Genomic DNA, 13,660 nt, shown 5'->3' with positions numbered 1-13,660 from the left:
CAGCCCGATTCGTAACCACTACGCTACCAGAGCTGGCTGTAAGCTCCTTACTGAGCTTTTGCCTAGGTTACCCTAGCTGTATGAGTACTCCTTTAGTGGTTGAAATGATGAGGCATTCTAATCCTTTTATGGTTATACCTGGTATTTCTTTGCAGTTCTGTGAACATATGATTACATTTTAATACATAAAATAATATATCTTTGAGAACTTGCTTTGAAATTTTAAGCCTATTAGTTCTGCCCAAACATTATTCCTTGAAGGCTATATACATTTGCCACACAGTTTTAAGCCCTCACGTTGTATCATGATGATCGTAGCTTTTAAAACCTTGTTTTTTAAAGGCATGAAAACAATGCTACAGACAAACTACCTCTGTCCTAGGGTGGTGTTGAGGGTTAATGTGCTAGACTGTAAGGTCCGTTTGAACTGTGAGGTTCAGTGATTCAAGCTCACAAGCAGACCCTCAGAAACCCTATATAGGGTCACTATGAGTCAGAACTGATTCATCAGCACTTAACAACAAGAAGAATTTTCTTTAAATATACTGATTCATGTATGTTTGTTACCTTGAATCTCTAAAAATACTCCATTTAGGGTTGCTTATTGAGTATATTTTTGATATTGAACTATGAAAACAAAATTACCTTTTTAGTTGTTAGCCTTTAAGCAGAAATTTGGTTTTTTCTACTATTTATTATTGTCATTTCTTAGTTGTGTTTCCTTTCATACTGTTTTGTTATACTTTATGCAAGATAGTTTTATGTGCAAAAAATAAAATTTTAAAAAGCAATGTTCGTTTAAAAAATATTCAGTTGAAATCTCTTAGCTTGTATATATTTCAGCTTTAAATCTCCTTTAATGATCTGATGATTAAATCATTTATATCCTTTACTTACAAAAAGCTTTGCTTATATCATTGTCCTCAAATGGAATCATAGGTGACAAATATCAAGTATTAATCTCTGTGATAATTTAGAAATATTAAAAGAGATTTGGCTGTAATTCAAAGCAATACTTTGGTGTATGATCAGAGTGGAAGAGAATGGATTAAAACATAAAAGAAGATTTCAAATCAGTGGCATTTATTAGAAGGATAAATACATTTCTACATTATTTGCTAACTTTGTATTTGCTGCTTTCCATGGTGAACTACTCAGTTCTATAGTTTAAGAACTAAATGCTGACTTTGAAAGGGTTAAATTAATGTGCATCATCATCATTGTCATCAAAGGATATTAGACAGGTTCAAAGGATCTGAATTATCTTCCAGATCTACTGATAACATGATGTATGGTAATTAACATTCACTATCCTTCTGGAGATTAATCTCCAAATTTGCGTATTAACTTTGCTCTTCTGTATGATTCTTTCAAGCTAAAATAATGCATATGAAAATATTTTTTAAAGAAGCATAATACTAATGTAAACTGGTACTATGATTATAGAGGCACACGATTGTAGTGGTTGTGCAGGCATATTTTACAACCAGACTTCCTTGGTTCAAATCCTGATTCTTACTGTTTGTCCTTGGGTAAGGTACTTAGCATCTCAGTGCCTTAATTTTCTCATCTGAAATATGGGGATGATAATAATAGTCTTATGTAACAATGTGAGTGTTAAATGAGACAACAATGTCCAGCATCAAGAACAAAGATTGGGGCTTTTGTAAAGGTTCTTACCTGTTATTAAATTTCATTTATATGTCTCATGGTCCTTGATGCAAACATCCAGCGCTTCTTTAAAAAAAAAAAAAAAAAAAATCAGCAGCTATTGGTCTCTCCGTGTGAGGAAGAAAGAAAAGCGATTAAAAAATTTGAAGATGTTTAGAGTCTCAATTAGTCCAGAGAACCAATGGGAAATGTTAGCATCAGTCTAAATGACTCTGAGATCATGAGAACTAGATGGTGTGTGATTACCACTACCAATTGCTATAAAAGTAATCACATTAGAAGATGCCATAGAGAGTGTCAGAAAATGTGGAGCAAAACTCAAAATTATAAAAAAGACTGTGTTTACTGGTAAAAAAGAGACTGGAGTAACTCTAAACTATGGGCCATGACCATTCTTCAGGTCTGGAATAGAACTCACCCTTGTGGCCCAATTTTCAGCCAAGCCTGAAGGGTAGATGGAGCAAACAACAACACTCCTAAGGTCTGCTCACCATGGAATGATCAGTCATTCAAGATCAAAAGGGCAACAGTTACCGAAGGACAAAATTGAAAAGAAATGGGAAGAAGAGTGGAATGGACATAAGAACCATAGGAAGAAAATGGGAAAACTCTTGTTCCATGGAGGGGATTACAGTCATTAAGATGAAATAAAGTGTATGTTTATTGAACATGAAACTGCTGATCTTCTGTATAAACCTTCACTTAATTCACAATAAAAAGTGGGGGAAAAAAAATCAAGCTGAAGTTTTCTGCATCAGATCACAGATGTCCTTATAGGAGAGATTTATTCCACTTAGGAAACAAAACTCATCAAAATCTTGCATTGACTATAGAAAGACCCAACACATAGGTATTCATTCTCCTTCTGTGCTGCATTGCCATGTTTCCTAAACCTACATAATAAACCTGCTTTTGAAGGCATCATCAAGTTCTTCCTCCTTCCAGGAATATGAGATGTTTCAAAAAGTTCATGGAATTAAAATAAATTTAAAATGGAATGAAAAGATAATAGGATTTCCCCACAGATTTTCTGAAGCATCTTTTTACTTCAGAAGGGATCATCCTGGAATCAATACAAAACTCCCCAAGTTATGGTAGTTTTCAAAAATAAATAAGTTCTTTATACCTGGTTTTGCATTTTTGAAAAATGCACGGTGCCCCTCCCCCTCCCCCAACCATACACACACATATGCATATACATACATATATACAATACATAACTATATATATATATATATATATATATATATATATACACACACACACACACACATACAGATAGATATAGATATTGTCTGTAATGACAGGGCTTCACTGGGGAAATCCTAACTAAACATAATTGCATGCTATATTAAATGTTGCCAATATTCCATTTAATATTCAGCAATTTGTATGAGAGGCTTTTTAAATACCTAAGTTAAAAATGATCCATTAATATTAAGTACCCTAGTACTGTAACATCCATTCTCCTACTGATTTCACACAAACACCATTTAAGTGCCAACCTCCTATTAGAAGAGTTTACTATTTTATTCCTGCTCCAAAATGGCATCAGCAGTGATGGGGTACTTTCAGGGGATTATGGCACCCTTTGTAACAAAAGGGAAAGCTAGAGTAAATTCAAAATAGCAAGAATATGCATTGCAATGTTTGAGCTCAGCACTCCACAAACCTGCACACACATCTCCTGTTCAAACAAGCAGTTTCGTGGCATGCGCAATTGCAATTAAGGGCCGCTGACTTCTGCAGAACAGAATTTCCTGCCCCAAAGTATCATGTGGTCCTCTGTAACTAACTGGTCACCAATCATCAAATAAGCAAATCCTCCCTAGCTTATTGTTTTGGGTTTTGTTTTTAAGATATCAAAATGCCCCAAACCCTGCCGTTTGCGAAATTTCTCTGGACTTCTTATATTCTTTTCTCAGGATAAGAAAAAACACACACACACACAAAACCCCAGAAACAAACGTCGCTTTGTACTAATTTCTGTTTGTTCAGGTGTCGTTTCCACTGTGAGCTTATTTACAGGTTTCTTACTGTGTAGCTTCCCTTGTCTGGTAATTACTTAACAGCAAAGAGCTTTTCCTTTAACCCCTTTTGCTCACTCCGCCTAGGAGGATAGCAAGGAGTGCGCCGGCTCTGCAGTGACTGGGAACCCACCTAGAGGGCCCCCTTGACGCCAGCACAACCCTTGTCAGGCAGCAGTCTCCGCAGCCGCGCCGGGTTGCTGCAGAGTTAATATATAGTACCACGGAGCCTGCAAGTGTCCTGAGCTGCTCAGAGCTGGGGAGGTACAGGGCTGAGACGATTCCAAAGGTTCTGCTGGAAATTCGGCGCTGGGGGACTCCAACAGGAGCCTGTTGCCTTTGTGTTTTAAAAGCATGCAAGGTCTGTATAGCTTGGGCATGAGACTCTTTCAGAAGATGTCAGCGCATCAGAGTAAATGACACCTAGTGGAGAACTGAATTGGGGGTAAAAAAAAAAAAGAAAGAAAGAAAAGAGGAAAGACGGATAGTGGGGACGAAATTCTTAGACAACATCTGAATGGCAGCTTTGAAATTCATTTTCTTTCCAAGGCAAAATATGAAACGCCTGCACATGGTTTTGATAACAACAAATTAAAGGAGATTCTGCATTGAAGGGATCAATAGCTTAGTCATTTTACTTAAAGAGAGCAGGCGGCCTTATTCTGGGGTTAGGCAGTAGAAATAAATTTCCTTATGCCAGCACCTTGTGAAGTCATGATGGTAACGAATGGCAAATCTGTCGTGCAAAGCAGAAATTGCTCATTGCCTTCCTACTTTTGCAACTGAAAACCCCGAATTTTGAGATCTGGCAAAGAAGTTGGCTTTGATTATACATGGTTCCTAAATCCTCTGTCCAGGTCTTTGTCAGATGTCTAAGAAGGCAGCACTGTGTTAAAGTGACCATACATGAATATGTGCCTAAGAAAGAAGAAAAAGCAACCTTCATTTCTAAAGGACAGCATGGCAAAGCAGCCTGAAGTTTTCCGTTTGCCTTCTAACACTTCTTTAACAAGGATAACAAGAAACTGTCTTTTGACTCCTCTTTCCTCACATTCCCGAGTCCTGTCTGGGAGGATGCATTAATTTACACTTAAGTCTATTGGATTTTGCCAGGACAATATTTGCCTCCGCTTAAGGCTTAGCAATTGAACTAAGATTATCTTAGCGTGTGGACTAACTAGTGGAACCTAAATGGATGGACCCATACCTGCAGTGTTCTGTGAGGTTTCTTTTAAGAAAACCTGGAAGTGTTTTTATTGTTGCTGTTTATTTTTTGGGGGGGGATTTTTTTAGAATTCAATACTTGTTGCAATAATTGCCCATGAAAGCTGCTCAAACAGGAGGGTTGGAGTTCATCTTTGAAAATCACTACATGTAACCTCTGTGACAAGGAAAATATTAATGACAGAAGATCTGTGAATATGATGCACGTGAACAACTTCCCCTTTAGGAGGCATTCCTGGATATGGTGAGTAATCAATAGCCCCTTCAGTTTGTAACACCTAGAATTCCAAAATGCCACGGCAGGTACCAGATACAGATTTGTCTTGAACAAGAATACTGGTATCAAGTGAGAAAGAAAAGTCAAACATATGTAAAACTGAATACTGTCTCAGAGTAATGGTTATGCAATAACAAATTACTTGTTAATATAAAGCACCCCAAAACAAGAGTTGAAGTAGGGGGACATTGAAAAATGCTAATATTTCATGAATAGCAACAATAACAAACAACAAACAACTTTGAAAATGGTGACTATTTAACCAAAGAAGATTTGAGATTTGTTTAGGCTGTTTTGTTTTCTTTTATTTGAACATTCCCTGGAGAAGGATACACATGTACTTCTGACATCTAGTATCAATTGAGCTGGTCTTAGGTCTTTTTGAAATCCCAAACAAAGGTAAAGGAAAACATAGAATGTTGACTGAGTTATAATTAATACTAAATGTGTTATTTTAGCTATTCAGAAAATATTTCAGCCAGAATGAACCAATGTATAATGGCATTCTAACACATGGATCCTAAAGTGCTCAGATTTTATAGAACTTGCTTGGTGCTTTGATGTTTGGTCTGGTATTAAGGCTTAATGCAATTTATTAAGATTCCTAGACACATGACATCATATACCCTGTCTTGTTGGAGTTTATCACTAGATGTGTGTAAGAATGGATTGCTGAGTATATTATGAATGCAAGATTCATTCTTTCAAAATTGCTTGTGGGTTTTTTGGTTTTGTTTTGTGTTTTTATCACACGTTAAAGGTTGACTGGATTCAATCTCTCAGAGCAGAAACTTTGTGAATGCAGAATAATAGCACATCTTAAGGCTTTGTGCCAGCAAACATGCTTTGTTTGGGTACTGTAAGGTTTCCAATTTGCTAAGCGTATTTCCCAGGTTAATTCTTTGTTTGGATAAAGAATAAGTAATAGATATCAAAATACAGATTTCTGACCATGTATCAAATATAAGCTTTCTGATGCCTTAAAAGGCACCACCCAAATCACCTGCTGGTATGTTTTAGAGGTTTCTACTCTTGTAGCTGATAGTCAGTTGCAGAGAAGAATGGGCAACATCTTTTGTCACCCTGGACAGGTGCCTATTTCCTATCAGTACCAGATACCTCCAGAATTGAAGCTGTGGCGTATTTTCCTCCTCCACTGTCCAGAACCAATATCCCTGGTCTCTACTGTGCTTCCTAAAGAGTCTGGGTACCATGCCTGCAAACCTTAAGTGGCCCACTTCCAAATGCATCACCAGACTTCACCATTCAGGGAGAGCTTTGATACCATCACCTTACTAGGTCTGGTGGTGAGAGTCAGGTAACAGCAGAAAGATCCGTATCACTCAGTGGCTCTCAGAATCTTCAGATGAATTCATGTAAATAGACTTTGACGCTAAGATTAGAAGGCTCTGGAAACAGACTCTGGCATATAATAAGCTTTTTTCAACTGGTTCTTAGTTTTCTTTATTCTTGATGCCTTTCTTTTAATTTTGTACCTCTTCAGATTTGTTTGGATGGGGGGTGGGGGAGGATACCATGGTTATATTGTAAGTGTGCATTGCTATAAAGCAACAGTTTTTGTTCTACTTAAAATCCTGTGGTTGGAGTTCATTTGCTTACATTGCAATAGGTAGGATTCATATACTCTTTAGAATGCTTAACATTATAACCACCTTTTTGGGGCGTTGTTGCATTAACTTCACTTCTACTTTTGACAGGAAAGAAATGAGCCATTCAACTCCACAATTTTTGAAAGGATGTAAATTTGCTTATTCATGCTCCTTAAGCTCTGTAATATGTATGTTGGGAAACTGTCTGAAGAGGATGAGAGTCGTGGTGTTTCTTTTGAGCCTGAACGTAGGACGTTCCTCATATGTTTCAGTGGATGACATGCCAATTTTGTTGTTGTTGCTCACCTGAGCCAACATGGACTGTGAGTGTTCTAGCTACCTACTTACCTTACCTTCTAGGGTCCCTTAGAAGGACTCATTAATTAGATGTTGAGCTTAGAGGAACAAGGTGGTAGTTTTTTTCCAGGTGGCCCAATTAGTATTGTGTTTGGTTCTCAATTTCCTCAATTGTTGTTTTGTTTGTTTTCTCTTCTTTATTTATAACCTCTCCTTTCAGGACTGCAGCAAGAGATTCAAGGTGTTTGTTAACAGAAAACATTTTCTTTGTCCTACTATAAAGTTCCTATTGGATCAGATTCCTTGCTCATGAAGTATTGTACTAAGAAGAAAGTGTTGGCCAAGTTGTTCTCCTTTTCTTCTCCAGACTCCTCCTTTCTTCATACCAACGTGCAGGGCTTTTTCTTTATGAAGGGACAGAGCTGGAGTTGGCAGCAGATCAATGCCAGGGAACAATAAACATTTTAAAGGAGATATGGGCTTTGGTTTCCTGAGCCCTAGCTCATCTCTTATTTAGGCTCTTGGAAGCTAGGACATAAAGGTACATGCTTGAACTCTGACTTTCTTCTGCTCTTTGAGGATGAAGAAGAAGGAAAGAAAATTGAGACCAAGGAAGTCTAGAGTAGTTGTCAAAAGTATGTTAGAGATAATGATTCAAATCAAAGCTTAAGCACAGAATTCCAATCTGGACTCTCATTCTTCTGCCCTGTGCTTATTGTGTTGATAATTGAGCAATAGCATTACCAATCCATTGTTTATTGGTTACAAGTTAAAGTTAATAAATGTTCTCTTTACTTAATGGAACACTACCCCTTGAGTACGGAAAGAGTGGGATGAAGAATGCGCTTTTCTTGTGTAAAACTACATTAGAAATATTTGCTGTAGGGTTTTATTGTGAAGTTGCCTTTCCATTACATTTGTCAGCCTTTTTTACTGCCAAGTTAAACAAAGATAAGGATTTGCTTTACCAGGTATATAAGTACTGCATACAGCTCTTCTTATTGTCTTAATTCTGGCTAGTTGTGAGAATATAGTGCTATCCTGAGAATTCAGAAATAGGTCTTCTTGCACGCTTGGAAAGAAGGGAAATGCGAGGAAGCTTTCTAGGAATTTAAATTTTGCCTAACTACAACTAAAAGGAATTTTAGTAACACCAAAACATGGAGTCATGTAAAAAGGTCTGACAGGAATGGCCCAGCATAGTACAATTAACATATGTTTGCATCAAAAAGATTTAAAAGATGCAAAACAACTCAGACTAACCCAGTTTGTAAAAATGCTGTCATTTCATGCCAGCAACAGTGGGGCCATGCTGAATGCAATCTAATTTTATAGTTGCAAAGTTCTTCTAATTTAGGAAGGCCTTTTATTTGAATACTTAGACGTCAAATGTATTCCTTTTATGATGTTCTCAGGTGGGTAAGAGAGAGGACAGTGAAGAATAGAGATCAGAAGTCCGGGCTTGGGGAAATTGTACAGTGCTTCTCCTCTGTTTCAGGAAGGCTTTAGGCCTGGAAGTATGATGGTATATGTTGTTGAACCATTTTACTCCTTTGATGCTAAAGATTTAATCAAACTCTAAAGGATTTGATCAAACTATGCTTGTTAAGCCAAGAGGTGCCTCTAATCAAAAGTCAAAACTGGGTGTGTTTGGCACCTTGACTTAACACTGAGGCATCTTTCTACCTTGTTCTGGGCCCACACATACTTCTGTTTGACTTCTCATTCCCAGGGGTCAGTTCCTAAGAAAGTTGAATTACAGTTGTTTCTCATAGACTAACTTGTTTTGTTTTGTTGGATAATATTTTGTCTTGTTTATTGTAAATCCTTTATGGAATGAACTAATATATAAATAAATACATCACAAATAATCATGACTTTATATATACACACACACACACACACACACATATTGTTGTTATGTGCCGTGATGTTGGTTCCGACTCATAGCGACCGCGTACAAGGTTTCCAAGGCTGTATATCTTTACAGGAGCAGAAAGCTTCATCTTTCTCCCACAAAACAGCTGGTAGTTTCAAACCGCTGACCCTAAGGTTAGCAGCTCAATTCGTAACCACTACGCTACCAGAGCTCCATATGTATGTATGTATGTATATATATAGTTCATATATATAGTTCATTAGCAACTAATGAAGAAGCAGAGAAAGGCCAGATGGCCTATTATTGTTCTTCTCCTCATGTACTGAAACTACAGAAACCCAACTCCATATTGCATTTTCTAAAGTCAAGTTGCTTCCAATTCATAGTGACCTTGTATAGGGTTTCCAACGAGCAGCTGGTGAGTTTGAACCACCTTGCAGTTAGCAGTCCAGTGCATACCCTAGAGCGCCACTCCAGGACTATCCACCATTAAACTTTTTAATGTCTGCTTGTCTTTTGATGAGGTTTCAGGCCACTGTTTACCTTGGTGCAGCTTTATCTATTCATCTGGGTGACAAAACTATCTAGAAATTCTAAAAATGCAAACACCAAACTCCCTGCTTGATTCTGAATTCCTGTTCCAACTAAGTACAATTTATTTGTTAATACATGGATGGCCAATAAAGTTTAGATAAAGCTCATAATTAAAGAAACACCTCTTAATTCACAAATTCCTGGGGCTCAATAGTAAAGTCAGCTACTGTTTAAGAGAAAAGTTCAGCTGTAGATGTAATACAGCAAATATTTTCATTTGGATGAAATATTTATTTTATTAAATATATAATTTCCTCCTCCCTTGGCTCCATATTTTACAATTCCTAGTTGTTTTCTGGGAGGTATGGTGTGTTGCTGTAGGACAAACACTGGACTGCCAACCACAAGGTTGGCAGTTCAAGCACACCTCTTTATCTTTGGAAACGCTATATAGGGTTGATATGAATTGGACCCAACTCGATGGCACCTAACCACAACAAGAACAGGTGTCTGTTGAGTCCTGGTGTGGCACTGTAAGGTCAATATCGGACAGCTAGCTAGCTGGAAGGACGGCAGTTGAAGCTCACCAAGACTCTAACCCTTTGCAGGGTTGCTATTAGTTGGAATGGACTTGAGGACAAATAGCAACAACAAATTGTCTTTTCGGAGTCATGATGGTGGAGTGGAAAAAAGCACTCTGCTGCTAACTAAAAGATCAGTGGTACAAATGCAGTGGTTACTCTGTAGAAGGAAGATTTGGTAGTCTGTTTGTATAAAGGAAACCCTATGCGGCAGTTCTACATTGTCCCATTTGGTCTAAATGAGTTGGAGAGGACTCAATGGCAATGGGTGGGTCAGCTGTCTTTTATATCCTCTAGTGGTATTTGCCTTAATTTTTCATCAGTAACCTTTGTAACTGAAAAATGAAAACAAAATTTTCTTTTCTTGTAACTAGGCATGTAATATGGCAGAGAAAGAAAGTTGCTATCTATAACATCAGTGTATATACAACCAGCTGTGATGCTATATAATAAGAAGGGGCTGATAATCACAAGATCAGAAGTTCAAACCCACCAGCTGCTCCTCAGAATCTTATATATGAGTTGGAACCCACTTGAAGGCACTTCACAACAACATAACCCATGCAAATTAGATTATTTTTACTCTTAATAGGCTTTCTGTTGGAATAAATGGTTTGAACACTTTAAGCTACTGACAGGTTACATCCTCCAAGGACAAAGTGGGTGGCCCAATTCAGGGAGGTCTTAGAGGATTCCTTTATCATATGAAAATGATTAGCTAAATATTTGGGACTTTCACTGCTTCTATTATACACTTCATTTTCCACCAGATCCTCTTATTACTTTTAGCTCTTACTGAGCTGTTTCCACTAAGGCTGAAGTATTTCAGTTCAGATAAAAACAGGCAATTAAAGGTGGAAAAGAAAAACCATTCAGATATTTCAAATGGAAAAAGAACCCAAGGGAATGTAACAACCAGTAACCACTTGCTTCAGGATGTTGTTGTTGTTAGTGCCAACAAGTCAGTTCCGACTCATAGCAACTCTGTATAGGGTTTTTGAGGAGTGTTTGACTTCTTGGTCAACAGTGTAATGTTGTTCTTATAGAACTGTGCCAGAGACGTTCCTTTAAAATAAACAGAAACAAACAAACAAACCAAACAATAAATGTATCTTGCTTCTTCCTCTCTCCCTTCAATCATACCTCTAAACACGTTTCTTAATACATCATCTAGGTCTGCCATCAGCCACTTGTTTTTATGGTAGCTCTGAAACACCTCTATGCTGTAAGTTGGCTATTTCAAATACTTATCGCTAGATGGACTATTGGATGATGTTTTTACTAGTGGGAGGAGTGAGAGCTTGTTATGATGACCTCCAAACATGAACAAACCAAGATCACAGCACGACAGACCAGCCTAGAGTGGCTAAAAGAACAGAAGATACTTCTTGAAAGAAAGACTGACAGGAAAAATACAAAACAATATAGTCAGCCCGACTGATTACTACAAAAACAAGCAAGTTGCTTGGCCAGGAGACATCAAGGCAAGTGGTCGGGTCCCCTCAGGGTAAACCCCCTTCCAAGACTAAGACTCAATGGGAATACATGCTCTGATTGGTGACCACGTTTGTTACCGATACGGGGAAGTGAGGGAAAAATAGCAATGAAGCTGTGAGCTAAGTCTAACCACGTTCAATAGACTCCTGTGAACCCGGGTGGAGACCTGGTTGGCCAGCAGTGTGGCAAGACCTGGGGACTCTTCATCCCAGAGTCAGTGACATAGCCACAGAGGACTAGAGTGAAGAGTGAAGCATCTAGCTGATAAGAAGAGAGGGCATATGCATAAGAACACCCACACTTGCAGATAATACCCACTTGACCTTGCTTGCTTCAATGACTGGATGATCAGAGCTCAACTAGAAGAAGAAAGAAGAGGGAAAAAAAGAGTAATCTGATAAAATTTGATGAACTTGACCTATACCTATAGATGCAGTAGCTCAAAACAAATCTTTACAGCAAGGATCATTCCCACTCCCTCCATACACAGAATAGACAGGAATGGGCAACTTGGACATTGGCTACCCAAAATGGGGAGTTCTCAAAGGCAAGAAGTAACTGGCTTACAAGCTTTCAAGAGGGAGCCTAGATCCAGAGGGTGTGGAGGAAAGTAGATTCTCCACTGAGTAGTATCCAATCTGTCTAGGCGGGGCTGATGAAAGGATATGTGATACAATAGTAAATAATTATTATCAGGACAGATTGTGTGGATTGGAAATGTAAAGGTAGACATTTTGTAGCAAAGGAGGGGAATGATTGACTTTTCAGTCTATAAGCAGAGGTCCCTGGGGCCATCAAGGGAGAAGAGTGGAGAGTGGGACCCTACCCAGAGAAGCAGTGACACTAGAGATGGAGGCAGAGACAATGACATAGAGAGAGGGAGCAGCTGGGGACTTTAGATCCAGAGAGGGAGAGGGGCTATGTGCTGATGACTGGGTGCTGGGGACAGACTTGTAGGATATACCCTTTGGTTAGTTGATGATGCATGGAGGGGATTGTAACCATGGCAATGAAATGATATATGATAGGATGAATGTAAAGCTAATGTTACCCCATATAAACTATCACATAATTCACAATAAAACATTAAAAAAAAAAAAAAGATCACAGCACGAGGAAGATGTAGCACCTAGAGACTGTGTTACATACAATTCTGTGAAATAAGTTTGGTTTCAAGGCTGAGTGATCAAGATTGTATGTAGTCAGGTTACTGAATGGAAAAACAAAACAAAGCACACCTTTCTGGTTTCTAAATTTAAATCTGAGGTTACTGCTTTTTGTAACTATGAGAAACTAAGTTCCTCACCACCTGCTGAAAATGGCTATCTCCCGCATATTGAAGAGCAGACTGCTTTAAGCAAATCTCCTGGTACGTTAGTGATAATGATAACTTATTAGACTGGTAACAAGAGCATGCTAAAACCTGAGTGGATTTGTAAAAATGTATGTAGCAAGTAATGCTATTGCCTACTTCATGGAGGAGATGCCACCTTGATGGATATTTGCCCATGTCATATGCTTTCACATAAATTATATCACTCAATGATAACATGTCTTTGTGAGGTGGGTTTTATTTGAACCCCTGTTTGCAAAAGTGGGAAATCATGCTTATGGAGATTAAGTAACTTACTCAAGGTCACACGTCTACCAGGGGACTACAAATATTTCATGGAAAAAGTCCATTCTCTTTCAATTCCATTTTCCATAAACTTTTTGAAGTTCCTTTGTGTTAACTGGAGAAGCTAACCTACTCAAAGCCGAATCTGGCCTGACATCAGAGCTCAGTGTCTTTTTTAATCTTCCTTATTGTGGCCAATGTCTTAACCTTCTATGAACCTTCTGTAAAGTAGATGAGCCAAGGAAATGAGCAGATGCACGTTGGGTACCATTCACATGTGCTAGGCATCCTAGCCTGTGAGTGAAGCAGGAGTGTGCCAAAGACCGGTTTTCCCTAAGAAACTGCTGTTATTGTTAGGACTGTGTTGAACTGTGTTCCCAGGCCACTCTGGTCTAGGGATCATTTTGGACTTCATAAAAAGTGTTTCTCTGGGTATAGGACATTG

At 38.3% G+C, this 13,660-nt stretch overlaps 1 protein-coding gene across 4 annotated transcripts in view; it reads left to right on the top strand.

Moving 5' to 3' along the window:
* PDE4D (phosphodiesterase 4D, cAMP-specific) overlaps positions 1-13,660 on the top strand; it is a 2,172,274-nt gene that overhangs the window by 1,308,416 nt on the left and 850,198 nt on the right. Inside the window, exon 1 of one of the 4 annotated variants that reach the window (XM_006876170.1) lies at positions 5,052-5,166. The exons of the other annotated variants lie outside the window; for them this stretch is intronic. Coding sequence (XP_006876232.1) covers positions 5,120-5,166 — 47 coding nt within the window. The 5' untranslated portion in view covers positions 5,052-5,119. Of the gene's footprint in view, positions 1-5,051; positions 5,167-13,660 lie in introns of those variants that run through there. 4 annotated transcript variants of the gene reach the window in all.

The sequence above is a fragment of the Chrysochloris asiatica genome, unplaced genomic scaffold, assembly GCF_000296735.1.
Source record: "Chrysochloris asiatica unplaced genomic scaffold, ChrAsi1.0 scaffold00360, whole genome shotgun sequence".
Classification (NCBI taxonomy): domain Eukaryota; kingdom Metazoa; phylum Chordata; class Mammalia; order Afrosoricida; family Chrysochloridae; genus Chrysochloris; species Chrysochloris asiatica.
The sequence above is the reverse complement of the archived record's forward strand: the minus strand, read 5'-3'. Positions and strand labels throughout refer to the sequence as shown.